Here is a 27,424-nt window from a genome sequence, read left to right as displayed (position 1 = left end):
GACGAAGTAAACTGTAAAATATCAAATCAATCGTTTTTACTTTTTTAACATTAAATTTCTTATATTATTAAATACAAATTTTTTATATTGGGACACCTTATAATATTTAGAGTTTTTTCTATCATATGCACATGTTAAGAAGTTTAAAATAATAATTTTATATTTAAACTTGAATATTTTATATTAAATGTTATAATTTTTTAATAAATAATTATTGTTTTTCAATGAAAAGTTGCTATTTTAAAACATAGAAGGTCAAAATCCCAATTGTTTGAATCTTAAAAGGTGAAAAGTGCAATTTAGCCAAAAATGAATTAGGGTGAAACAGTAGAAAAAGGGTCATTACAAGTAAGCTCTTTTTCCTCTCTCGGAATCTCAAGCTTCCTCTCTCGGAATCTCAAGTAAGCTCGTATTCTTCTCTGATTTGTTACTCTTTTATCCTCTCTGATTTGTTATCATTTTATCTTCTCTGATTCGTATTCCTCTCTGATTTAAAGCTCCAGTTTGTCAAAGCAATCGCGTTCCTCTCTGAATCGTAAAGTCTGTTCGGAATCTCAAGCTTCCTCTCTCGGAATCTCACTCAAGTAAGCTCGTATTCCTCTCTGATTTGTTACCATTTTATCCTCTCTGATTCGTATTCCTCTCTGATTTTATCGTTTTTGAAATTAGGGTTCATCTTGCATCTGAGTTATGATTTTGGTTATAACAATTGTCTGTTTCATAGATAAAATTGTGTTTTAGATTTGAGTACATGTACTTGATATTTGATTATGTAGCATATATACGTATAATAGGCCCTGTTATTTGTCAATGATTTGAGAAACTGTTTTGTCTCTCTTGACTAGAATGTAAGTATACTCCTCAAAGTACTCCTCAAAGTAGCAATAATAAACTAGAACACCAATTATATATAAGATGAACTTTTGTCTCTGTGATTCTTTAAGATTCATGTATTTGGTTAGGACTATTGCCATGTCACAACTCACAAACCAAAGTTTTCTTTGATAAAAAATACGAAGTTGGAAAAATAAACAATACAAGGCTATGGTTGGGACTGAACTGCACTTAAATGAACTGAATGCATAGACTGTATTGTTGCAGTAGCCTAATTTTATGCGAATGCATGGTCATATGTGCTAAGTTTGGTTAGTTATATACTATGTTGTTAATCTCGGATAGCGGCGTGTAGCGCCGACCCTAAAAAATGCTATTGCGGTGTATAATGCTACCCGCTATACCGCAATAGCATTTTTTAGGGTCGGCGCTACATGCCGCTATCCGAGATTAACAACATAGTATATAACTAACCAAACTTAGCACATATGACCATGCATTCGCATAAAATTAGGCTACTGCAACAATACAGTCTATGCATTCAGTTCATTTAAGTGCAGTTCAGTCCCAACCATAGCCTTGTATTGTTTATTTTTCCAACTTCGTATTTTTTATCAAAGAAAACTTTGGTTTGTGAGTTGTGACATGACAATAGTCCCAACCAAATACATGAATCTTAAAGAATCACAGAGACAAAAGTTCATCTTATATATAATTGGTGTTCTAGTTTATTATTGCTACTTTGAGGAGTATACTTACATTCTAGTCAAGAGAGACAAAACAGTTTCTCAAATCATTGACAAATAACAGGGCCTATTATACGTATATATGCTACATAATCAAATATCAAGTTCATACTATACATGCTGTTTTAATGCTAGAAGCGATTGATTTTGTAACTTTATGTATTTAGCAGGTTTGTTTGATCATGCTCATAGAGACCAATAGTATTTTTTTATAGTTTGATCATGCTCATAGAGACCAATAGTATTTTTTATAATATGCTAAATCAAACTGAATTATGTAAATGGGTAAGTTTAAATCACAACTTATAATCACATCTTATGATCCACTATATCCACACATCAGACTCATTATGAAAAAAGGGGTACATGTATGAGGCAGTGTCAGCCCAATGTCTAGAGAAAACCAAATTTGGCCAGTATTCTTGGATAATAGAAAAACGAAAGCTATGTTTGCAGCCATTCGGAGATTCAACACAGTGGCAGAACAAACTGCACGACTAACCAGATTCTCTCTTCAACCCCCAAAACACGTGAGCTTCTTCCCTCTTATTGATTCAATTAAACAAACACATGTTTAGTTTGCAATACATAAAGAAGTCGTTGGAAATATTAAATACCAACATGTCTATAGAAACCTATATATTTAGGGTAAAATTTCAATTGGTTTTAAGTTGGAAATTAGAGTTGATGGAAATGTTAATTCATCTATTGCTTTTCTTCAATCCTCGAACATAATTGTTTCAGGTAGAAGTGGAATTTGCCAATGGTAGTGTATTCAAGTTGTCTGCTGAATTTCTCAGAATAAATAGCCCTGCAGTTGATGGAAAAATCAGATCAATTGGAGGTGAAAAGGTAACTTCAACATTTCAAAGTGGTAAACATCTATCATCTTATTAGCCGGTTTTGTATGGTTAACTTATGCACAACCCAAGATTCGTTAGACCATCCACAATCGGTCCATTCGGATCACGTTCCATATGCCCAATCATAGGTGTGAGTGTTATCTGACCTAAAAATGTGTGTATAAGTGGGAGGCATCTCTCAGCTTATAAGTTGGTTACGTAGTGTAAAGTTAGGTGCAACCCATATTCTAAGATAACATTAACAAGATACTATGTACAACTATTTAGCACTCTATATTAGAACTAGCAACGTTATACTTCCAAATCACTCGGCATCTGAAATTTTGATTTGAATTCAGTTGATTCCTTTCTAATGATACTTCTTTTATTTATGATCTTATTGATCTAGGTGATATCTGGAAGACGCCATGTGGGAATTATGTCGGCAGAACCAGTAGGAATCTATGGGGTAAGGTACAACAATTTCAGACATTATAAATAAAATTCGTGGCCTAAATTTAATACGCTCTCTCAACTAAAACCTGATTGTTGAATTGGATGATCCAGGCTCAATTTTGATGATTTGCATAAAACCGGTATTTATTCCTGGGATTATTTCTATCATCTTGGAAGCAACAAGTTTACCCTCATGAGAAATTACATTAAAACATTGAAGAAACACAATCTTAGTCGAGATCCTCGAGGAAGAAAATGATGCAGACTTCTGTTTGATTACCCAAAACATAGTTTGAGAATGTGTTGTTTGTCGTCACTTAACAAAATGACCTTCTGGTAACTTGATTTGTTGTAACTGAAACTTGTGATATTGAAGATTGTATTGAATGAAATTTGAATGATGAACATCAATATAATAAGTCTAAACTTAGAACTTAGAAGAGAAGGGAAAACTTAGAATAAAGTGTTTTGCATTCTTTTTTTTTAACTGTATCTCTTCATTGGCTAGGATGAGAACAAAATCATCTCATTATCTGCTAAGTCAGTTCTCTATTTTCTTTACAGCTCTTGATTTCATTTTGGATCAGGTTTTATTTTAATTTTAATCATTATACAGTGGCTTTTTGTATTATAAATATTCATATATTAACTGCAACAGTGCTCTTAATTAATACTGCTCTTACATAATAACTGTTATAATTCTCATCTTGTGCAGCTATCAAAACCTGTATTGTCCACTATGTTAAGGACAATGAACATGATTGAGAAGAGAAAACATCAATTCTCATTTATTTATTTATTTATTTATTTATTTTTTTTTAAGACTAAATTACTTCAAATAGGCTTCAAGATTAAGGATTCACTGTCAAAAGATTTTAGATATTTTTTGGATATATCTACATTTAAAATGAACAAGGATGAACTTACTATGAAAATAATTTTCTACAGTTACTCCGCGCTTAATAACTCAATATAGATATTGAATTTTATCAATCCAAGTATTCAATATTTTCATATTATATGAACGATTATGTGCACTAAATTTCAGATATATTGTTTTTTTTTTAATAAAGAAATTCCAGATATATTGGACATTAGACAATATAATAGTTAATATTTAATTCTATTTTTGAAATGTATTATACTTTCAGTTGAAGTTACTTTTTGAACTTTGAAAATTTCTATCGTTAATCTACTATATAAGTTTTTAATTTGACAAAATAATTGTTAGAATTCAATGTCTATGTTGATATATTACAAGTACCAAAAATAAAAGGGACTTGCTAAATATGTACTAAAAATAAAAGTACCGTACTTGTTTGGTCACAAGACACACACACACACACACACACAAAAGTATGCTACATAAGGACAAATAATGTGTGACATTCATTTATCCCAAATCCCAATCCAATGTTGAAATAGGATTGGCCAAAAAAAGGAAATGTATAGAGAAGTCTAGAACATACTCAAGTCACAATCACGTGATAAAATCTTATCAACCATCTAGAAATATCCAATTAATCCCTATAAATCTCCATGCAAACATCAATTTTTTTATATCTTTAATTACCTTTACAAAGCATTTTTAACACTCTTCTAGCATCATCTTAGCAACACAAAACAATGGCCACAACTCTATCAAATATGAGCTTCTATGCTCCCACTTCATCTAGTAAAATGAACAAACTTTCCAATGTCAAATTGACACCATTGTCAAGAACAATGAATAGATCTTTCTGTACCAATGTAAAGGCTATGGCAGGAGATGAAGCAAGATTGCAGAGAGCAAAACAGCAGCAATTGCCACCAAAGATGAAGGTGTCACAAGCTTCACCTAGAGGTATTTGAAGAATGATTCTTAGGTTGAATATATTTAAATCTTCTTTTTATGTTCCGACTTTTGGTAGCTTAGTCAGTTGGTAGCTATCAGAAATATTATTAGAGTAGACATTTTCAGTTTTTTATTTCTCCATAACTAAAGTTTGTGAGTCTCAGTCTAGCTACTAGGTTACTCGAGAAAAGAAAATCTTTTTATTACTTCATTAAACATTGATTTAAGTGATACTGACAAATGACACTTTTTTTTACAGTGTTGTTGAACCAGTTTCCAGTGGCCAGGACTGTGCAACAAATGATGGATACAATGGATAGGATTGTGGAAGATCCATTGGTGTACAGTAACAATTCACCTTGGATAGTTGTGGAGAATGGTGAACACAGTAAGGCAAAAATTCCATGGCTAATAAAAGAGGAACAAAAAGATTACAAATTGAGATTCAACATGCCTGGTATGAGCAAGAATGATGTTAAGGTATGGATTGAAGAAAACATGTTGGTAGTGAAGGCAGAAAAAGTTGCCACACAACACCATGAAGGTCAAGCAAATGGAGGCGGAGAATTAAGTCCGGAGCATGATGATTGGCCTGCGAATAGCTATGGTAGGTATAATCAGAGGATTTCGCTTCCGGAAAATATCGAGTTTGAGAAAATTAAGGCACAAGTTAGAGATGGTGTTCTTTACATAACAATCCCTAAAGCAAAAGCCAGTTCAAAAGTAATTGGCATAGATGTTCAATAATCTCTGTAGCACCAACACTTTGTTTCAATTTTCAAATTATTGCCATTGTTAATGTGCCAGTATCAATGTCATGTTTGGTGTGTGTGTAGTGTTTCATAGACACTATTTGTAAGGTTGTGATAAAATTGGGTTAGTTCACAGCTACATTCAGTTTTTGTTATCTAATTTCTAAGATGAAACAAAATGAGATTGTGTTCCTCTACCTAACTTTGCTGACATTCGAAATTTAGTTAAAACTAATAACAGAAGATGTGATGTAAACATACAGGTAGAATATGAAAATGTTAACAACTGATTTTCTAATCAAATTCAGTAAACAAATTTGGGAAATACAGTATAAAGTTTCATGCTATTTCCCTTGTTAGTCATGTTATGCATACATTTCACTGTTGTGTTAACAAAGTCTAAGCCTCTGTTTGGATCCATGTCGGAAAGTTCTATTCCTAACGTGTGATTAATTCAAAGCTTGAATTTGTAGCTTTACAAAATTCACGAAAGTGAAGGAAACGTGTATCTAAAATAAGCACTAAGTTTACATAATTCAGCTTACGACTCACAAAACAGAAAGACGCCTGAGACCACTTTCTTCGTCAAACTTTCACTTGCATATAGCAGAAAAGGTGTAAACTGGAAATTCAAATGCAGTACATTTCTTGCTGAAACCATTAGGTACACCTTTTACTTTCTCAAAAACCAGGTTGAGAACTTCTAAAGGGAAGATCTTTTGATTATGATGGCTTCTTTTTTCGGCCGGCTTGTGATATCCGCTTCAGCATTTGAGTTTCCCTTTTTAATCCTCTGAAATACAAAAGACCAAACCTTGATGGAGCCATTATAATGGTTATTACTAAGTATGGTTATCGCAGAGAAATTTTTGAAACAAATACCTCTGATATAAATAAATGTAGAGATAGTAAAGTAACAGCAGTGTCACAAGAAAAATAGAGGCAACTATGTAGAACACATTTGTCTTTTTCTGCAATCATAAAGAAACTTGTTAATGAATATTTCCTTACAGCTCAAGTAAGCAATAGCAGACAAGTGCAAAATGACTTCATAGAAATTGTATTAACGTTTAACATCCACCAAGAAGTTGCACAAAACTACTTTGGCTTTATTGTCTTCTTTTCACATAGTGTCATCAACATTGCTTTAGTGCCGCTAACATTTTGCACTACATAGCGTATTGCAGAACAATAGCGATTTGTACAAATTCTGACACTATAGTGCCACTAGGCTATTTAACAACAATGACATAAAAATGATGGGAAAAAAAAGAAGCAATTTAGTTTTATAATACAGTCAAATTACCCTGCGCCCTCTGGAGAAAGGCTTACTTCCAGTGCAGCTGTGAGCGTCACAGAATTGATGCAAGAAGAATTCTGTCAAATTTGTTGATGTTAGAATGCAATATCAAAATTTCCATAAATACACAAATTTTGTAATAATGAAGAAAATATTGTAATACCATGAAGCCGGCTTGCTGCAGGACCATGGCTAACAGGAAAACAGCTATCGGCTAAGTTCTACAACAAATAGGGAAATTTTTAGAACATAAATATGGGTTTAACACAAATGAATAGACAAAAAATACAAAAGCACACCTCACACAAATGTTTATTTCTAGCAGCAGCAGCAGGATTGCACTTAGATTTTTTTGATCCGGAATTAATCTCATGGTCACAGTGCAGTGCTCCACATATATCTGCCAAGCATTTGCTTTCATTCTGTGTTGCGCACAATTATCTCATTTCAGTTATTAATGCTACAATACAACAATCCGGGTAGAGAAAGATACCAAATTTTTCAGAAGGTTTAACAACTTTACATCTTACTGAATTATGCAAAACATCATTTACAACATGTAACTGTTAATCATGTTTATGAAAGTTAATGAACTGAAGCACCACACAAATCACTCCAACAGGTGTTTTACCCTAAATAATGAGTCTTAAAACTTCAAAGATGATACAAAATATGAAAGTGGTGTTACTTTAGGGGAAGTAAAATTTGAAGGTTTTCTCAAAAAAAGTTTTTTTCTTCCAGATTTGGATCACTAAATGAACTATTTCAGCTTTCCTACCAATTCAAAAATTGTTTCAGTATCTTTGTTTTGAGAAATGCTAATGACACACTCTCTTACACACTCTAATCTACTATTGGTCCACATAATCTACTGGATGACGTGGTCCAATGAATCAGAGTGTGTGAAACGATGTGTCCTTAACATTCCTCTTTTGTTTTTATGTTTTTGTCCAGACATGACTTAAGTATGTCATTAATATTAGGCTTGGCTGCTGCTAAAGCTCAGAAAAGTCTGTGACGGTACCTTCTCAAGGGAAAGGTTAGCACTTAACAAGTTAGCACTATCAGCTATCAACTATGAAGCATTGTCACAGACACCGGACACGATACCAAATGGGTACATAGATACCAATAATAATTGTAGAAAATAGAAGTGATAGTATATAATTACAAGTTTCAGTGTCATCTATTACAAATTTACAACACAAAGTTCCTCATAAAATGACCATATTAATGTTGTCATGACTGAAGGAACTCTAATTATTTCACTCTAATCCGAACTGGTTTTTTACATTTTTTCGCTAACTAGTTATTTGTTCATCAATGAAAGAAAACATAAATATACATTTTATTCTATTGAAGACAAAGCATCATACCAAATTAAGTAAATTGGAGTGTCTGTTGTCAAAATGCTGATCAAGATTCTTCTCTTCATAGAAAGTTTTCTTACAGTATCCACACTTCCATTCATTTATATCTATATGAGATTTATGTTGTTCCTGATCTCTGTATATATCATTGTCAGGATGAAGCCTGCACTTTCTTGAGATATTATATTTTTCTTTCTCCACAAATGGCGTTAAATACTGCAGAATCATTTATGAAAAGAATGCACATTTATCAGTTATGCAATATTGATGCAAGTAGGTTATAGAGTAGCATTAAGTGATTCACTCATTTGAGTCATTTCATTGTTGGAATTATTTGAATACCTCTTGAATTATCTTCCAAGCTATTCTACTTCTTTCTCTAGAGCAATGTATTTGATGATCACCCTGCTCCTGATTCAGATTTCTGAAAAGTGACATTATCTATTAGCCATACCAATTCCGGTAAACAAGAAGCAGGAAAGGCACAACTATATAGACCAAGAAAAGAATCGATATAGCACCGACACTTCAAATAAAAGGTGTGTCAGTGTCCAACACGGACACATGTAGTTACATTCAATCACTTTCATTTTCTTAAATTATTAGTAGTGTCTAGTGTAGTGTCTTTGTCGGTGTTTCATAGTAAAAAGAACGAGAAAAATGAACAAAGCATATAAATGAATTATTATTTATTACTGATAATAGGATCACCAAGACAAGAAGTGGTTAACTCCGAAATACAAACTAATAATGCTGTTCTCACAATCCAAAAACTTCCTATCAGACATTAAAATTGACTCACCTTGCAGCATTTGAATCTACTTGACCCTGAAACAAAGAAACAATCAAAGGTTTATTTTTACAGTCATGTCATGAAACAAAACACAAATTTTTTCAAAATAGGGTCTTTAAAATGCTACTAGTTGTATTGAGATCCCCTAAAAAAAAGTACTCAGATCATTATTATAATTTGAAAGGAAGCATCTATATAACAATAATTGAAAGAACAAAGGATGAAATTTTCATTTTTTTCAATAGAAAATTCACACAATTTGATTGATAAAACCAAGTCATTGCACAACTTCAACTCAATTCTATGATAATCCTATTTCATTCAAACCAAAGATTAATGTGAACAACAAAGTGAACTTAATTTGTTCAAAAAAACAAAGTGAACTTAATCACTAAATAATAAAAACTAAAACACAATTCTTAGGTACAAAAATCACACAATAAGCTATTGACTAATCAACAAAAAAATCATTGAAGAACTAAATTTCCACCCAATTGTAATCCAAATTCATAAAATCCAAACAGCCCATGATTAAATTCAGCAAATATATCACCAAAAGACAAAAGGGTATTTACAATAATTCATAAAAACTGCAAAAAATAAATAAAAATTGAATTTTTATTTCAACTATAATAATTACATTATCAGTGTGTGGAAGTGGTGACGTTAAACAAACCCTTGTAAGCAACAAGAACACGACAACCCGATGATACCAAACAAAAATCTTATTCATTCTTCTTGTAGATTTTCTTCTTCCTTTTTCGAAGAATCATGAACCATTTCCGAACAAAAAAGAAAAGAAAAGATTGAAACTTTGACAAACGAAAGAAAGAAATTGAAGATGCTAGCTTGCTTGCTTGCACAGACTCGGTTTGGTTGGTACCAGAAACCCTGTGACGAACCACGACAGAGTATCCTATTAGAACTTGACACGTGGAAAACCTTAGGATTTTGCTGACACACTGTTTTTATTGACTTCTGGACCCGTTTGGTGCACAGAATAAAAGACAGATATTATAACGGTATCATATCCTGTTTCAATCCAGTGTTTGGTGACACATCAAGATATGATAAGTTAATCCTGTAGCTTATCATATCCTGTCACTCAAGTTAAAATTCTTATCCTGAATTTGAGCTGGGTTACCAGCATGATAGGGTAATTTTATTTTTTTTACTAATTTATTCTATAAAATATATTTTAAAATGAAAATTAATAAAATATAAATAATAAAATAATTTGATAATAAATTAATAATAAAATAATTAATTTTTAAATATACATGTGATTTTCTCATAAGAGTAATTTTGTAATTTACATAATCTAAAAAAATCAAAATTATACTAAGATTACAACATTTTAAAGTAAACTAATTATTAAAAAATCGTAAAATATGGATATTAATTTAAATTTTATAAGAAATTAAATATAATTATTTTGCAATGGTATTTTTATTATTTTTGTATGAGATATATCATATATTTATTTAGCTTATCTAACATGTATATATCATTGGGTTATTTATTTGATCATGATTCATATAAAAAATTAAACTTTATTATTTTCTCATGTTTTTTATTTAAAACTATATAAATATATTTGATTACTTATTCATATTTTTTATTTAAAAAATTCAAAGTATTACAAAATAATTTTTAAAAAATAACAATTGATTTACAAGGGTAATTTTGTCATTTAAATATTGTATATATCTTATCATATTATTATGAGCAAGTATGTATTAAAAACATGATATAATAGTTGTTATCTTGTGTACACCAAACACAAGATATGATAACTGAGGATAACTGTTATCTTGTTGATATCATATCCTATCTTTATCCTGTTTTATATCCTATCTTATCACTATCATATCATGCGCACCGAACAGGCCCCTATGGTTTAATTTCCCTTGACCTTTCTATTTATTTTCACAAAGTCCGTTCCGTCTCAAGATATAAGCAAAAATGAGTCAATTTTTTAATGTATTTGGTTAAAGATTTGGACTAAATACATTCATTTTTGTTGATCAATTTTTACTTATATTTTAGGACGGAGGGAGTACTAGTACAACATAGGGGATTTCTTCACTACTTTGGATTCTTGCTTTGTCTTGCATATTATTTGTATTTATTTATGTATTTTTAATTAATAGTTGGTTTGGTAATGATTAGCGGGATTTAGATTCTCTCCAATTTTTCTTCATGTTTTGTCTCATTTTTCTGATTTAAGGGTTGATTTTCTCTCCTTTTTATTCTTTGTAATTTACCAACCCTTAGATTAATAAAAAAGAGAGAAAACATGAGGGAGAATTAAAGATGATCTAAATCCGCGATTTTGATAAAGAGGATTACGGTTCGATACCCCACAAATGCGATCGAAAGAGGGCTCTCCAAACTAAATTTGACAGTCTAGTGGGCCGAATATTAATGGTGAAAACAAAAACAAACTAAAAAAACTTTATTTTTTTATTTACACTCTTAGCAATTGGATCGAATTATGATAGATAACATAACACACTAGCTTAGAAGATGATTTAGCTCCCACTGTGACGAGTGGAAGCGTCGTAGCTCAACGGATAAAAGTTACTCTAGGGATAACAGGTTGATCTTCCCCAAGAGCTTACATCGACGGGAAGATGTCGGCTATTCTCCACCTAATAAGTTAAAATTAATGGTTCTCTCACTTTAGAAATAATAGATACATATGAAGTGGTGAGAAACCACATGAGTAATTTCACGCAATTAGTTAGTTGGTTCAGTGATTATTGGTAGGGAATATCATGGTTTGATCCCCCGCAACTGCAATCGAGAGGAGGTTGTAACCACTTGATACCAAAACTGACCCCAAATTAAATTAGGCGGTCCAATATGCCAGATAATGATGATGAAAAAAAAAAGTTTTTTTTTTTATTTACACTCTTAGTAGTTGGATCAAAATATACATAACACACACTACCTTATAAGATGATATAACTCCCCATCTCTTTTAAGTTTTCGCTCTCTCTAACACTGACTTTCTAATTAGTTATTAATAAGTTAATCTAATAATTGATGGAGAGAGATGAATGGACAGAAGTGGAAGGGGAGGGACAAATGGAGATATTGGATGGCGAGAGAGATGGATGCAACGAGAGGGATGAAGAGAAATCGATGGAGAGAGACCGATGGAGAGAATTGGATGGAGAAAGCGATGGAGAGAGTTGGATGGAGAAAGACTGATGGAGAGAGATGGATAGAGAAAGAGATGGACGAAGAGAGAATCATGATGAAAAAAGGATGAAGAGAGGTGGATGAATAGAAATCAATTGATACACAGTTGACTGTTTCACGTATGTCAATGCATAACTTTGATGATTAATATTTTTAATTGTATAATAGTAAAAATGATAAAAATTTGATATTTTGAAAATACTCATCGAGACGGATCAAACAATATCTTATATGCTAATATTTATTTTTATTTATTAATAAAAAAATAAGGTCAAAACAACATGTGTGAATAGTGCACAACAGTCAACTATATCAATCAATTTGGGACGAAAGGAGTACAATCTATTAATGTGATATACAATCTATTATCAAATTCTTTTTCATCTTCTTCTTGTTCCTATATTTGAAGCAAATGGCCACCACACGATCTAACACATTAGAATATCAAATTATTTTCACAAATATTATTATCATAAAAAAATAGAGAGAATTATTTTTAAACTCTTTTTTTTTTGACAAATTTTTTAAACTCATTTTGATTCAACATAAAAGGCCTCGTTTACTTTGCTCATTTTCTATTTTTATTTCGATTCGACAAGAAATAATGTTATAAATATGTTTACTTTATTTTTTTTTGTTTTACGATGAGCTGAGAATCGAACTCGGGAGCGTACTACACAAATCCCCCACCACTAAATTATACTTAGTAACTTATAAATATAAATATAAATATATATATATATATATATATATATATATATATATATATATATATATATATATATATATATATATATAAACCTTATAAAAAACGAAAAAATCATTACAGGAAAAATAAAGAACCCTTTGAAGACAAATCTTATAAAAAATCTAAAGGAAAGAAGAAAACATTTCAGAGTGATAAATCTGATATTAAATGTTTTAAGTGTGGACGTTTTGGCCAATTTATATATATATATATTTTTTCATATGTTTACGTTAGCATGCACAACGTTTACTTATTATTTTATTTTTTTACTAAAGGTTGAAACGTAGTACTACTACTTGTTTAGCCGTGTATCTTTCAAAAAACGCTTTTAATATTTAAACGCGCAAAATTATCTTATGATTGATAATAATTGATTTATACAAGTTGTGACGGCGCTGAAATTATCTAACTGTGCTTATTTATTTAAATATGGATTTAAAATAATTGGTTCAATCGGTAAAAATTTTGACCCACTTAAACATGTGGTCAGTCACGTCTCATTAGTATGGAGAAAATTCGGTTGAAAGGAAAAAAATTTATTTTGTGTACCCTACAAATTTTTCGACAGAGATTAGTCATCTATAACGATTGTGGGAACTTGACATGTAGTTATTTGAGGTTATACTTTAGGAACAAACATTTTGGATTTATGTGTTAATGAATACTCTCTCTGGTTTTAAATATAAGTAAAAGTCAAAATGTATTTAGTCTAAATTTTTGAGCCAAATACATTTTGATTTTTGCTTATATTTAAGATCGGAGGGAGTAACAATTAATCTCTTTTGTATTTTGTAATGTTCTTATCAATTTAAGTATAATCACGAAAATATCATTATTAAAAAAAAAAATCACAGACACATTGTCTTGAAGATATTTGATCGAAGATATTTGTTGGATTTTAAATGTGAGTGGTTAAATCTCACATCAATTATGTATGAGAAGAATGTTCGATTTATAAAAAAGGTGACACACTAACCTAATATCTTAAGATTTTGGGTGGAGATGTGGCGTCTCCCTCTCTTTTAGTCTTGGAGTTGACTCAATGTTTCTCTCAGGCTTCCATGAACTCCCTAACAATATCAATTTTAAAATAACACTATATAAAATAAAGTATTCGTTAAACCATGAATTAACTACCTTTATGAATTTTTTATTCATATTTTAATAGTAAAAAATATTAAGATACGTACGTCTTTACATTTAAGATGTGTAAGTCTGGTCATTAAATTATTTGAAAAAAAATTCAAACATATTTTTAATAGCAAAAGTCAAAATAGAAAAGCAATTTTAATTAGTTTTGTTATACTCCCTCCCGTTCTTTTTCTAAGAAACTTTTGACTTTTCAAGTTCATTCAATAATTAATGTATTTGATTTATATTATAGACTAAATACATTAATTATAAAAAGAATTAAAAAGTATATTGTAAAAAAAAAAAACACGTATAGACTATGTATAAGTATAAAGTAATTAATTTAATGTTAAAATTCAATATCAGTCCTTTTTGACCATGTCATTAAATGTAGTTATAAGATTGACGTATGGATTTCTTTTTAATTAAATGTCGGTGGAAAACCCCAAAATTTTGGATTTGGATCATCTCCAATTATTATCTCATTTTTTTAATTTAATGGTTGACAAATGAAAAAGGTGTTTTTTCTCTCTCTTCTCAAATGTTAATTTTTCTCATTTGTCAACCATCAAATTAATAAAAGGAGAGAAAACATGAGAAAATAATTGTACAATATCCAAATCCCAAAATTTCATATATCTTTAAAAAAGTTAATTTCATTTGTCAAAAAATAGAAAGTTAATTTCATTATTGTCAAAAAAAAATTTAGAAGCTAATTTCATTATAGCATAAAAACTTTAGATTATGAAAACATTAGGAGTCATATAATATATGTAATTTTTTTTGACACAATAATATATGTAGTTTTAATAATATATATAATCAAATTTTTTAATGATGCAACGGTTGTTTGACTATATAAAAAATATTTTCCCTCAATGAATATATATTTAAACCAATTATATTTTAGTCAAAAGAAATTAATTCTTTTCCTATAAAGAAAAAAAATTCATTCTTTAAATTCTAAAAAAAATAAAAAATTAATTTTGTTTGATGTTTTCTTTTCTCCCTTTACCACCATAATACTACCAACTCCATAGGACTCAGCATCACCATCTACTTGGTCTTCAGTCTTCACCATCTTCTTGAATTTCTGTGTACTTTTTCTCCTCTACTTGTTCTTTATCTTTTATCGATTTACGTGTTATGTTATGCATAATTATTTGGACTAGTTCATTTTTTCATTCTACAAATACACTATATAATATATCTTCATTTTTCATGCATGTTAATTCTTAGTTTTCTTATGATATTCAAAACTTATTCTTAACTTATGCACCTTGAATCCAGGGTAATGGATGATCAAGGTGGTAATAATTCCTTCGTGTCGAAAGCAAAAACTGTTATCCATTCTGCTGCTGCCAAAGCTGAACGTGTTATCAAGGACTTTAAATCTGATCTTGGTTTGCTTCTTTCTTCTATTTTTCGGTTACCCTTTTGAATTTTATGTTAAAATCTTGTTTTTTTTTCTTGCTCACAAATGCTTCATTTTTTCTAAATGGAGTTTTTTGTTGTTGTTGGTGAATTAGTGTTTTGATACTCGAAATTGTAAGGGTCGAACAATTTAGTCTTTTAAATTTACGTAATGGAAAATTAGTCTATTAGATTAAAAAACGTCAATTAATTTAGTCTCTCTGATAAAAAAAAGTTTGAAGTTGACGAAGGGATGAAATTGACCGACACAGAACAAATTCATAGACTAATTTGTTATTTCGAAAAATATAGAGACTAAATTTAACGATGATTACAAATTCAGAGACCAAATTGTCTATTCACTCTAAAATATGTCTTATGTAAACATCAATGATCAAAACCAATGCAATGCTTATTTACTTGATTAGCCTATTTCACAATCAAGATAATCATCAAACATTTGATATTGTGGTCCTAAATTTTGTATAGGGGCTAGATTGACTGAACTTACAATTTTAAGGACTCAAATGCTGATTTATTGTTTATATTTTAACCTTTGTTTTGTAGTTTTAGTTTTTGTGGAATGTGCATTGACCTTGGTTTTGTTTTTAATAATTGGTGAAGATTCTGAAAAGCAATTGCGTGACGATTGTGGAAGGCAAAGACATGAGGGAGCTGAATCTGCTAAGAATGAGAATGAGTCAAAGGTTTGAAGAAGCATTTACATTTACTTGTTTTCTATGAATTTTGGGTAATTTGTGTTTTTACAAAAAAATAAAGAGTTGAATTTGATTTGAAGTATTTGAATAGTTGCAATTGTAGGATGGAAATGTGAAACTAAAATATTCACTTGTCGGTGTTGTGTGTGAGATTTGGATTGGTTGCGATCAAAGCACCATGTAGTCACTGAAGTCAGAAGATCATGGTCGTGTTTAAAACCATAGTCTTCTAACTGTAGTGACTTATGGTTCTTTGAACGCTCCTATTCCAATTCCATTGTGTGTGAATTATAAAAAATGAACTTAAGTTAAATTAAATTACCAAATGTAAATAAATTTGTTTAGTTTTAATTGAAATTCTAATATGGAAGTGAAAATCTTGATAGAATTGCGTGTTTGGATTAACGCATGCATGTTTGGTTCTACGAATGAGAATTTGCAAAATTTATAGTCCAAAATACCTCTTGGCCTAAAGATGATAACTACAAATTCACTTATTACTTAGTACTTATACAATTGATATTTGTGAATGTGATGGAATTGTGCAGTTTCTGAGTGAATTGAAGCAAATTAAGTGGAAACCTCGAAATATAGGAGGAACAAAGCAGGAATGGAAAGATAGAATTAACAACATACGGAAAGGGCGTAAAGAAAATGAAGTTACAGAAAAGGTTGGAGATGCAAGCATGGCTGCTGTTCCACTTAATGATGAAGATATGTGCATTGTTCATGTGAAAAAGGATCTTGATGCCAATGTAAGAAGATATGAAATCTAAACCAAGAATTTAATCTTCCAACTATGTGAAAAATCCGATTATAAATGCCAATGATGCACATTTTCATTATTAATGCATACTTACTATTAATCGCAAGGATAATTGTCTGCAAAATCTTTTCAGTAAATTGAACATAAGATTGACATTGTTTCAATAATTTTCTTATTCAAGTATTCAAATGGATTGCTTTAATGACGCTAGGTTTCAGAAGGATTTCTCTCGGTTGAAGGCTTAACTGCTGCGGCTAAAAGGCCTATTCCTCCATCTTCTGTCCTGAAGCAATTGGCTATAGCTGTTGAGTAAGTTATGCTCAGCTTTTTCTTATCTATTCCATGAACTTCAGTTAAGGACGAATCGTTCAGGAGAATCTGAATTCAAATCCTGACTGAAATAATCATTGATCAGACTTTGCTTACCTCTCAGTGAAACTTTGAAAGAGCAGCATTAATGTTTAAGAGTCTCGTTCTTGTTATTCAAAAATAATTTTCGCATAACAATCTCAAAATGTTTTCTTTTTTACTAGGGCTGGAAGGAAAGCAAATTCAATGAAAGATTTTGCAGCTTCATCAGGAGGTTCTTCACCCTCCAAAGAGAGGGTAGGCTTAAGTCTCTCTGCGGTGAAGGCTTTAGTGTTACGCGGGAAAGAGTACAAACTTGCCTCTGAGTTTAGTAGCAATGAGAAAGTTGTGTGTTTGATTTGTTCTCTTTTTGATCCAGGTATGTGTATTTTAGACGGCTCTCGTATAATATAATTGCATCAACGAACCATTTTATGTTAATACATTTTTTCGGTATTTGGTTCTCAGAGGGAGATTTCCTTAGAAGGAAGATCAACTCCAATTTGGAGGAAATTGACATAACATCTTTTGTAAAAGATATTCATGGTGCTCCTCCTGAAAGCCTTGTTGTTAAGCTAGCTGAAGTAATCGGAAGCTTTAAGACCCTTCGAGAAATGGCATTTTTTTGGTGCTGGTTTGTTGCTGAAGTATGTTTTGATCTTATTATTACATAATAATCCTTTTGTTAAGAATCTTGAATTTTCGATTTGATTTACTCTCATTTGATTTTATTTTACTTATGCAGCTGAGAAAACTTTGGTCGAAAGAAAAACATTTACCTGGAATCCCTCTTGATGACATTCCAGATTTGAAGTCATGTCTTCTCTATCAACATTTTCAAGTAATCAATTGTTGCGTCTCTCGGAAACAGCGCCATGTCATTGCAACTGAATTGCTTGATTCTATGATGATGAAGGCAAATTCAAATGAATTAGAATCAACAAACTGTGGCAATGATACTTCTGCAAGTCGTTTGTTATATGCTCGAGTAAGTACTGGAGAGCTTGTTCTTCGACTTGGTGCTCATTCTCCATCTGGAAATATGATGTTATTGGAAACTGGCGAGCCTGCGTACTCTCCTATCACCCAGGTTTGAATTTGACATATATTTGTTACTACAAAATCATGACTTATGCTTGTTCCAAATTTTCAATACTTAAACATTAGTGTCTATTTCATGTAGCAAGGAGTGTTGCTTACCGAAGATATGATCAAAGCGAACGAGGAATTTGTGCTGCAGACAGGGAGGTCTGTACACTAACTGAGATTCAATATCTTATATCTTTGTTTCGCGGCATGTTTGCCTTTATGAAGTTATAGTTACTATTTCTTGACAATTTTCTTTACCTTTTTGGTCAGTCTCGGTGCCGGGTGCTCTCAACTCCTGTCCGATATGCAGGCTTTCAAGGTAAGACTCGCTCTTGACAAGAACTTCTTTACTGTCGCCGACATTCTTAATGATTTTAGGATGTGCCTATTGCAGCGATGTTCTATCCGAGTTAATTTTATTTATGATCATGTTTTAGGCTGCAAATCCTGGTTGTATTTGGGAAGACTTTGTGAGATGGTACTCTCCTCCTGATTGGATCGAAAGCGAAGCAAGTACTGAAGATAGTTGTTCTTCTGATGGTAGTGGTAGCGAGTCATTGTCTACCAGAGGTCGTCTAAGTCGACGGATGCGGAAAGAAGGTACGCTTGTCGACGATGGTAGTACTAAGTCTTTGATACATTTCCAACATGTTTCTCTAAATATCATTACATGTTTATGTCAGGTAATTTGTGGCGCGAATTTTGGGAAACATCTCAGCCGGTACCTGCTGTGAAACAGGCACCTCTCTATGATGAGGATTTGGCAGTGTAAGTTTATATAACGATTTTTGTTACGGACTTGGATTTTCATCCTTAAAATCGTCTCACTTCAACGGCATTTTACATTTTTCTTAGGGAAGGGATTCTTCATGCATTTGAGGACATTCAACCAGTTGAGCTTTTTGGGCAGCTGTTTGTTTCACTAGTAAGTTCTTCTTCAATTTTGTTATGTTTATATGACGAGAAAATTTCATTCTACGCACCTCCATAATCGATCTTTGTAAATTATATGTGGACACAAGAAGCATATGTTATTTATTTTGAAATTTATTCTGATCAGTGATTAATACAATACCATTAGTGCTTTTGTTTTATCAATTTTGGTATAATCATAATTTCTCATAACTTGTAAACATTTAAACTTCAAGAAGATATATAGTACATAATAAGTGGAATGATTAAGTAATGAATTATCATTATGATCCTTCAATTGTTTTAAATTTTGCACTTTCTTGAATTATTCGACGAGAGTTCAAAGGTAGCTGGTTGTGAAATGAATATACTATTGATCTATACTGTGAAATTTTCATTGCATTTCTAATCATATTTTTTTGTCTTAATTATACAGCTTGGTTTAGGATTTACAATTGCTGAACCATTGCTTTCTGGTAACGAAGACTTCTCGAAGTTGTTCAATGACTGCAAAGAGTATGCTATTACTTCTTGTCAAAGCATCAGATTCAGCGAGAAAGTTGGTGAACTTGTTCAGGTGAGTACTAGTAGACTAAAATGACTAATTTAGTTCACCAAATCCTTTTGCTGCATATTAGTATCGATTTTTAATGAAATTGTCAAAATGTTACCGGTGAAATAAACTCCAATGATGCTGAATTTAAAGAAACCGCTATTGTTCTGCAATAAGTTATTTAGTATAAAGTGTTGTCAAATAGTGGCACTATAGCACTGTTGCATAACAGAATTTGAACAAACAGTTATCGGCGATTGGCAAACACCGAGGGAAACTCTAAGGACTGATCAATATTTTGTAACTCTTCACCATTTTGAAACTCTAAGGACTTGAAAATTTTAACTTGCAATAGTAGTAACTTCAATCCTAAGGAAAACATTGATGGTCATGTCATGTCCCAATGTAGGTATATGAAACAGTGGAGACAATGTTGCTGAATCCTGAGGAGGCACTAAAGATGATGAACCCTTCAGAAGAATCAACTGCAACTACCGGTGAAACAAAGCGTCGGTTCAAGAAGCTTAGCCATATCTTTGCTGGCAAAGATAAACTTTTGTCAAGGTCTTTTCTGAAAGATAAGATCAACAATGAAGAAAAGAAGATTCGACAATCTTTTTCGAGTTTCTTTGACAAGAAGTCGACCTTATTCTCAAAGAAGCCTCCCAAAGAAGGAAAGTTGTCCCCTACGGAGACAACTCCCTCTATGGAAGATGATTGGACAATAATTCATATTTAGGATAAGCAATCTTTCTCTAAAACCGTAAATTATTTTCTTTATTTTTTTTCAAAAATTAATTAGTGAATTGCAAACTTTAATGAGTTTAAGGACTATACACCGACAGGGACACATAGTATAGAAATGTTTTACATAGTCATGAAGTCATATTTTTCATATTATTTAGTGAAATATTTAAATGTTGTGATGTGATTAGATGACTATGTAAAACATTTTTACATGTATTATGTATAGTCCTTAAATCTTTTATTATTATGGAGTACACCAACTATTACTTAGCTTAACTTATTGATGAGGCATTATTATATTGTAGAAGGATGATCAATCAAAATCACATGTGTTTCCTCCCTTCTCAAACAAATTTTATAGTTTTTTACTTCACAGTTTTTTACTTTTGCTTGCATGATTGAAATATTTTCAAGAAAACACTTGCGAATTTTTTTTTTGACGCAACACTTGCGAAAACTTGAATAGTCGTAAACATACATGCGCAATTGAAACAAAAATATCAAATTTTTATTTGACATCAAATCTAAATCATCTATTTTTTTTTTTTAATTATATGATAGACACTTAACAGTTTAATAAAAATTTAATTTAAACTGGTGATTGGCGCTGAACTTGGTAGGGAGGACTGCGGTTCGATCCCCCGCAACTGCGATCGGGAGGGGGCTGGAACCACTTGATGCCAAAACTGACCCCCGAACCAGATTAAACTGGTGGTGAAAAACCAAAAAAAATTGATTTAATTTTATAATAATATGTAATAAAATAATGGAAATAAATGCCATTAAAAAAATAATGAAAAGAAATGTAAAATCGATACTTTCTACATATTGATTCTATCGAATTTATTTAACTTTTATTTTAATATATTATTATTATTGCTATTATTTTATTAAAATTATTCAACAATTTCACACTTAATTTTCCTCTAAATAATAATGTAGTCACAAACAATAAGATATTTTTTGGGACATAAAACAATAAGATGATATAAAACCACTAGGTTTAGTCTAAAAAAATGGATTCGATCCCAGCTCAATGTAAAAAAAAAAAAATGATATACAACGGTTTTGAGAGTTCAAAAAATTAACATATATAAAATCAACTATTTGTTGCAATAACAATAGATATGCATCATAGCTCATTACAAATTCATAGATATGCCTCACATTTTAATTATCAAATCTTTTACTCCTAAATGTGATTTTACACAATTTCTTCCTGAGGAAAAAATCTACACATAAAAATATAAACCAAATCTAATTAATAACATCAAATAAGTTAGTTTATAAAAAAAAACATCAATCTATAAAAATAGGAACTAAATCTAATAACTTCAAATAATTTATTCTATACTAGCGGATCAGGCAGACACTAACTTATGTAAAAAAAAAATATGTCTTATGTTATGGTGAGTTTGTTAATAAAGAAATTTTTCTGCTAAAAAAAAACTACTTTGACATATAACCGTAGAAACTGAATTTTTTAATTTTCATCACCAATTGAATCTGGTTCGGGGGTCAATTCTAAGTAGAAACTGAATTTAACAGATAACAACTTTTCTTTTTCTAATAAAAATGGTAACCAATACATTAATGATCACAATTTGACCGTATGCAATATTCATATAAGCTACTTTGACAATATTTTTTTTTACTAATATATAAAGACAAATATTAACAATCTAAAAAAAGACAAATATTAACATTATATAAATGTGATATTTTTATACTATTCGTCGTATCCAGCTCCTTATCATATCATGTCTCTATCCTATCCAACTCCTTTTTTTTACATACTTATTTTTAATAATATACAACTAAATATATTAAATATCAAAAGTGTACATGACAAATGTACAAGATCAAATACAACAATTATTTTGGAAATGAGAGAGTTTTACCACTGCTTGTTGCGTTTATCAGATTCAAAAGGTCTTTTATTGCTGCTTTACGACCAAAACATTATATTTCTAAAAAAAAAATAATCAGCAAAACATTATCCTAAAGATATCATTAATATTCTAAAATACATCATTAGTACTATCTTTTTCTGTAGAACAATATATTTGCAATTAAAAAAAATGAAAGGGTGAAAGCCCATACAGAAACAGATGAAAAGTTTAAAAGCAACGTGAATATCCATTTTTCTGACAATTGCCATATAATTAAAGTGTGGTGGGACCTTAATTATAAGGCCTTAACAGTTGGGAACTACTTTTCAAACGGAAACAGTTGAAAGTTGAAACAACGCGCTACTGCATATGGTTAAGAAGTTGTCCCTCTAATTTAAAGCGTTCTCATAGTAATTTCAAAGTTCTTAATTAATTTTTGTGGTTAAACCTTGCCTTTGGCATTGCTATATAAACCCTAGCATCACTTCTTTTGCTACACACCAAATAACAACGTGTTGTTTTTAATATTTCTTAGCTATATCACAAAATGGCTTCAAGTTCTAAGGTTCTTCTTTTTGTGCTTCTTGGTGTTCTTGTTTGTAGTAACATTGATGCAAGGAAGCTTGGGAGTGATAAGGGTTTAAGCGATGAGAAGACTTTCTTTCATCGTCCAGGATACGGTGGAGGTGCAGGAGGAGGTGGTGGTTTTGGTGGTGGAGGTGGTAGTGGAGGAGGGATAGGTGGTGGTTCAGGAGGTGGATTTGGTGCAGGTGCAGGTGGAGGGGCCGGAAGTGGACTTGGAGGTGGAGGAGGTTTCGGTGGTGGTGGAGGCGGTGGTGTTGGTGGAGGATCAGGGTTTGGAGGAGGATCAGGATTTGGAGGTGGTGCAGGTGCGGGTGCTGGTAGTGGACTTGGAGGAGGTGGCGGAGGAGGATTTGGAGGTGGTGGTGGTGGTGGACTTGGCGGTGGTGGATCCGGTGGTGGATTTGGTGGTGGAGCTGGAGGTGGAGTTGGAAGTGGTTTTCCATGATTATAAAGAAGGAAACTAATGTTTATCAAGCACTAGTATTAATAACATGTGTCTTTATGTGTTTACCTAGTTTCACTATTGATTTGTTTCAACCATTATTGTATTTCTTAATTATTTGTCGAATTTTAAACATATTCTTAAACCGGTTATAAAAACTTGTTCTCAGTCATATATATGAAGTAAACTTCTAAAATAGGTTACCAAAAAATATAGTAAGCACCATTTTTGAATCAATTCTTGTTTTAGTTAGTCCATGCCAAAAATAAAAGTTTTGCCTACTCTTCATGAAGAAAGCGATGTCACAAATTTCCTGATAAACTCATAAAAGTACTTTTTGAAAAAGAACTTTTAAAAACTACCTAACAGCAATTGTTGGAATAGCACCATCAATGATTACCTTTTTAAGGCCTTTTTTTGGCGTGGTGAATGTTGGACATTCTTTGTCTAATTAAGATTGGTCTCCTAGTCCAACAAGTTTGTCAGCTTGAGTGGTAGAATTGAATTGTTGAATATTGTTTTTAGTATATCCTCTTCTTTTTCTTGTCCTAAAGATGCCAATAATAAAGACTTGGAAGTCTGGAATATTGTTTTTCTTGTATAAATGTATATCTTAATATAAAAAATGAAGAAATAGTGATTCTGATCCTTAAATATGTAAGTGGACGTATTCTCCTAAATAGAATTCGATAGTCGATGAATATGGATTGGAATGTACGCATCTCTCATGTTTACCGTGAAGCAAACAATGTAGCCGATGCTATAGCTTCATTGGGATGCACTACACAAGGTTTCTCTTATTTTAATATGCCTCCGGCGAATTTAGAACGCATGTGTTTAGATGATGTTATGGGAGTTTCTACTCCCCGTAATATAACCTTGTAATCCTTTTTTTTTTTTGGCTTTTCCCCTTCATTATGCAAAAAAAATGTAAGTTGTGATCACTCAAGTTCCTAAGTATTGAAAAGGTGGAGGAAGAAGGGGTGCTTGGTTGTGTGATTTTCTGTCCATATAATATCAGAGGAAGGCTAGCTATTAATTAGTATTAACATTATTTATCAAAGGTTTTCTGCCATTATGATGCTAGAGAATTTTTTACTTGCTCTTTGCTTCTGTTTATTAACGCCATGGTTTTCAATTTAGGTTTTGGTAGCTTAATTTTGCTCCAATACAATTTCAATAGACAGAAGCTAAAGCAAGAAATAGAGGGAGTGGTGGCGATGTTATATTTGAGTTCTAAGTAGACAACAATGTGCGTTACATTATATATTATATAGTCCCACATCGAGTGAAATGGGGATATGGAGAATAATTGGGTACTATAAGAATAGATGATTAAGAAATGAAAAAGCATGATCCTTCAGGCAGTAATGGGAAATGACTAATGAGGATTGGTCGAGTCTTGCATTAAATATGCAAGTTGGGTGTTCGACCCAAGCCTGGTTACGACAATTGGGCACTCTCCTGTAATATTACCAAGAAATTAGTTTTATTTTTCTTTAGATAGACGAAATGATAAATCATTAGAAATAATAAAATATTTTTGTTTGTTGAACTATGATTACGATTACTGAGAGTTCAATTTCTTTCTTGATTAACTTAATTGGAAAACCTGAAAATCAACACATGGCCACACTTTTGGATCAAGATTAGTAATAAATTCTAGCTGTTGATTTGAAATCGAACAGTATAGATCACAGTTAAATTGCACAACGGTCGATTTAAATTGGATGGTTGAGAGGTTTAACCGTATTACATATGCAATTACAAGTTTACAACGGAGAATCCAATTCCATGCTCCTCTTCCTTCACCTGAAGCAGGGTTCTAGGCTCTATATTGAAAATCTCCAAGCTACCTTTCATGCCCAATAAATATGTCCATTGTTACTTGCATGTCCTTGTGGTGCTGAGCTTATTTTTCTAAAACAAAAAAATAAGGAACTTGACCATAAAGATTAATTACCAATAAAACTATTTACTGTTACCATTTTCATTCAATTTAGCTTTTTTTGCTATTGATCATATTTTTTATGCTATTTATGGATGGCATACCCCTTAAAACACATTCACAACTACTGGGAAAATATGAGGTTATACCAAATATATTTTTCACATTATTTATCAAACGAGTGTACTTTTCAAAACAATTATACAAATGGGGTAAGTTGTATCTGCCAACAACGACTTGTCTTTTTATCTTTTAAAGTAAAATCGTACTTGGAAGATACAACTTCACTTTTTCTATTTTTTATTGTAAAATAACTTAGTACAAAAAATGCAGAAAAAAATCGGAAAAGATCGAATTGAACAACTTAACGAGAAGAATATTATGCCTGAATTCAAGGAAAATCTTGATAATCATTAATTCGATTTTATGAATACTCTTGCTAATTAAGTTGACAGGTGAAAAATATGTTGCGACTTGTGATGGCTTGCTTTTAGGTAGCAAGTAGCAACCATAACATAAGGATGTAGATTGTAGTCTCTAGAGTTAACTTTGGGCTTAGGGCCTAAAGTTGTCACGGATCGTGTAATTAGAGAAATTTAGTCACATAATTAATTTTTATTTATTTAATAAAAGTACTAAAACTCCAAAAAATATTAGTTTTTTAATGGCAAATAGAAAATTATATATAATAAATAAAATGGTCAAAATACATGATTTTTACCTAGAAACCATTTTCAAGAGGAAAGTTTCACCTTATCCACAAGAATATCAAATGTTGAAGACCCACCGACAAAGATAATATCGTTCTGGGAGGTCCACATAGACCACACAACAACATGTCATATTAGAACCATACCTGACCGTCCCGACGCCCCACACCCATCCCAAAGAATCTCTCAAAAACTTGCATTATTCTATTTGGGCACACATACTAGATCACTAGCCACCTAGTAATACGATACCAAATCGGAGAAACCCGGTCACAGGAAACAAAAAGATGATCGACCGACTCCTCAGTCGCCTCACAAAACACACTAAAGAAATCAGTGATCCCAATTAACACTCTTCACATGCCGAGGTTTTGCCTAGTTTAAACCTGAATATAGACTTTTTTTTAGTAAAACCAAAATTCCAAATACGAATATAGACTTAGGCATGCAAAATTATCTATATTTCATCACCCGCCCCCCCCCCCCCCCCCCCCCCCCCCCCCCCCCCAAAAAAAAGGTGTATATTGCCTCATCTTCTCTTTTGAACTATCATAGCATTTTTTTTTGTTGGTATATATTCATTGAATGCAGGATATGAAGTTATCTCCCAACAAACTCCCACTTGTGTGGACTTTTATATCCGTGTATAACTATCTCCATCATCACAATCCTTTTTTCTCCAAACCTTATGATCACTATATTGGAGAAAGATTTGGATAGGCACAAACCTAAATAATATTTTATTTGGGTGCACACACACTGATCGTATTTGTTGATCAGAATAGAGATGGTCGGTCCGTTGAGCAATTCGTCCACCGGAGGGGGGGTTTGTACCTGCAGGTGCTCCGATGCTTAAGTCAGCAAAGAGTACGAGAGATACAAGAGAGAAGATTGAGAGAGAGTAAAGAATAAAATACCTGGCTCTCCTGTATAGGAGAACTTATATAGTTGCCCCCGACGCTGGGCCAAAGGTTGGTCTAATGGGCTGGAATAACCGGCCCAATAGACTCAACTGTCAAGATAGTCCCTGTATCGTAGGGGAGACGGTTATTCGCCCTATCTTGGTTGGAGCCGTTCCACGATATGTGGGTAATGGATAGGCTCCTTGACGAAGGCGTGGCTGGATGGATGAGCATGTGCTTAACGTGCTGCTTAGCCGTTACGTCGTGGAGGACACGTCATTGGCTGACATGTCGGGGAGGTCTCCCCTTATTGGGTTGTGCCCCAAATGTCGGGCAGAAGCGTAATTCGGCCAGCTTTTGGCCCAGTCCAGAACACACACTA

The 27,424-nt window shown here is 32.0% G+C and overlaps 5 protein-coding genes and 1 non-coding gene across 7 annotated transcripts; 5 read left to right on the top strand and 1 right to left on the bottom strand.

Annotated features, from left to right (window-relative positions):
- Positions 1-382: 382 nt before the first annotated feature.
- LOC123916697 lies at positions 383-3,470 on the top strand. The gene is made up of 6 exons (XM_045968212.1): positions 383-401; positions 498-584; positions 1,949-2,110; positions 2,325-2,432; positions 2,832-2,896; positions 2,990-3,470. Exons 3-6 carry the CDS (start codon positions 1,970-1,972, stop codon positions 3,135-3,137), a joined length of 462 nt encoding a protein of 153 aa, XP_045824168.1. The 5' UTR covers positions 383-401; positions 498-584; positions 1,949-1,969; the 3' UTR covers positions 3,138-3,470.
- A 986-nt stretch (positions 3,471-4,456) lies between these two features.
- Positions 4,457-5,619, top strand: LOC123916805 (small heat shock protein, chloroplastic-like). The gene is made up of 2 exons (XM_045968348.1): positions 4,457-4,721; positions 4,972-5,619. The coding sequence occupies exons 1-2, from the start codon at positions 4,505-4,507 to the stop codon at positions 5,457-5,459; spliced, it is 705 nt and encodes a 234-aa protein (XP_045824304.1). The 5' UTR covers positions 4,457-4,504; the 3' UTR covers positions 5,460-5,619.
- Positions 5,620-5,728: 109 nt separating this feature from the next.
- LOC123916804 lies at positions 5,729-9,850 on the bottom strand. Its single transcript, XM_045968346.1, has 9 exons — positions 9,568-9,850; positions 8,937-8,962; positions 8,477-8,558; positions 8,141-8,350; positions 7,064-7,186; positions 6,928-6,985; positions 6,771-6,841; positions 6,347-6,435; positions 5,729-6,257 (listed from the first exon to the last, which is right to left on the bottom strand). The coding sequence occupies exons 1-9, from the start codon at positions 9,658-9,660 to the stop codon at positions 6,188-6,190; spliced, it is 822 nt and encodes a 273-aa protein (XP_045824302.1). The 5' UTR covers positions 9,661-9,850; the 3' UTR covers positions 5,729-6,187.
- Positions 9,851-15,064: 5,214 nt separating this feature from the next.
- LOC123916484 lies at positions 15,065-20,931 on the top strand. Of its 2 annotated transcripts, XM_045967954.1 has the most exons (15): positions 15,065-15,113; positions 15,307-15,419; positions 16,054-16,136; positions 16,697-16,903; positions 17,126-17,223; positions 17,448-17,641; positions 17,731-17,909; positions 18,008-18,352; positions 18,446-18,510; positions 18,622-18,670; positions 18,789-18,951; positions 19,035-19,119; positions 19,207-19,276; positions 19,700-19,840; positions 20,226-20,916. In XM_045967954.1, exons 2-15 carry the CDS (start codon positions 15,311-15,313, stop codon positions 20,553-20,555), a joined length of 2,118 nt encoding a protein of 705 aa, XP_045823910.1. In that variant the 5' UTR covers positions 15,065-15,113; positions 15,307-15,310; the 3' UTR covers positions 20,556-20,916. The 2 variants fall into 2 exon arrangements, with proteins under 2 accessions (XP_045823910.1, XP_045823909.1); XM_045967953.1 differs by lacking the exon at positions 15,065-15,113 and having other exon boundaries at positions 15,197-15,419; positions 20,226-20,931.
- A 1,930-nt stretch (positions 20,932-22,861) lies between these two features.
- Positions 22,862-23,693, top strand: LOC123916166 (glycine-rich protein 23-like). The gene has a single exon (XM_045967550.1). The coding sequence runs from the start codon at positions 23,003-23,005 to the stop codon at positions 23,483-23,485; it is 483 nt and encodes a 160-aa protein (XP_045823506.1). The 5' UTR covers positions 22,862-23,002; the 3' UTR covers positions 23,486-23,693.
- A 1,168-nt stretch (positions 23,694-24,861) lies between these two features.
- On the top strand, positions 24,862-24,967 carry LOC123919210. The gene has a single exon (XR_006813121.1). It is a non-coding gene; the product is annotated as a small nucleolar RNA Z279/snoR105/snoR108 (small nucleolar RNA).
- Positions 24,968-27,424: the final 2,457 nt, after the last annotated feature.

Source organism: Trifolium pratense, linkage group LG3 (assembly GCF_020283565.1).
Source record: "Trifolium pratense cultivar HEN17-A07 linkage group LG3, ARS_RC_1.1, whole genome shotgun sequence".
Classification (NCBI taxonomy): domain Eukaryota; kingdom Viridiplantae; phylum Streptophyta; class Magnoliopsida; order Fabales; family Fabaceae; genus Trifolium; species Trifolium pratense.
This window is presented reverse-complemented; position numbering and strand designations above follow the sequence as displayed.

Coding starts and splice junctions, on each gene's coding strand:
- LOC123916166 (XM_045967550.1), top strand. CDS start 23,003: ATGGCTTCAAGTTCTAAGGTTCTTCTTTTTGTGCTTCTTGGTGTTCTT.
- LOC123916484 (XM_045967953.1), top strand. CDS start 15,290: ATGCACCTTGAATCCAGGGTAATGGATGATCAAGGTGGTAATAATTCC. Junction 16,137..16,696: donor AGAATGAGAATGAGTCAAAG/GTTTGAAGAAGC, acceptor GGAATTGTGCAG/TTTCTGAGTGAATTGAAGCA. Junction 19,120..19,206: donor TATGATGAGGATTTGGCAGT/GTAAGTTTATAT, acceptor CATTTTTCTTAG/GGAAGGGATTCTTCATGCAT.
- LOC123916804 (XM_045968346.1), bottom strand. CDS start 9,660: ATGAATAAGATTTTTGTTTGGTATCATCGGGTTGTCGTGTTCTTGTTG. Junction 8,351..8,476: donor CTTGGAAGATAATTCAAGAG/GTATTCAAATAA, acceptor ATGATTCTGCAG/TATTTAACGCCATTTGTGGA. Junction 6,436..6,770: donor CTTTCTCCAGAGGGCGCAGG/GTAATTTGACTG, acceptor TTATGATTGCAG/AAAAAGACAAATGTGTTCTA.
- LOC123916697 (XM_045968212.1), top strand. CDS start 1,970: ATGTCTAGAGAAAACCAAATTTGGCCAGTATTCTTGGATAATAGAAAA. Junction 2,433..2,831: donor GATCAATTGGAGGTGAAAAG/GTAACTTCAACA, acceptor TTATTGATCTAG/GTGATATCTGGAAGACGCCA. Junction 2,897..2,989: donor GTAGGAATCTATGGGGTAAG/GTACAACAATTT, acceptor TGGATGATCCAG/GCTCAATTTTGATGATTTGC.
- LOC123916805 (XM_045968348.1), top strand. CDS start 4,505: ATGGCCACAACTCTATCAAATATGAGCTTCTATGCTCCCACTTCATCT. Junction 4,722..4,971: donor GTCACAAGCTTCACCTAGAG/GTATTTGAAGAA, acceptor TTTTTTTTACAG/TGTTGTTGAACCAGTTTCCA.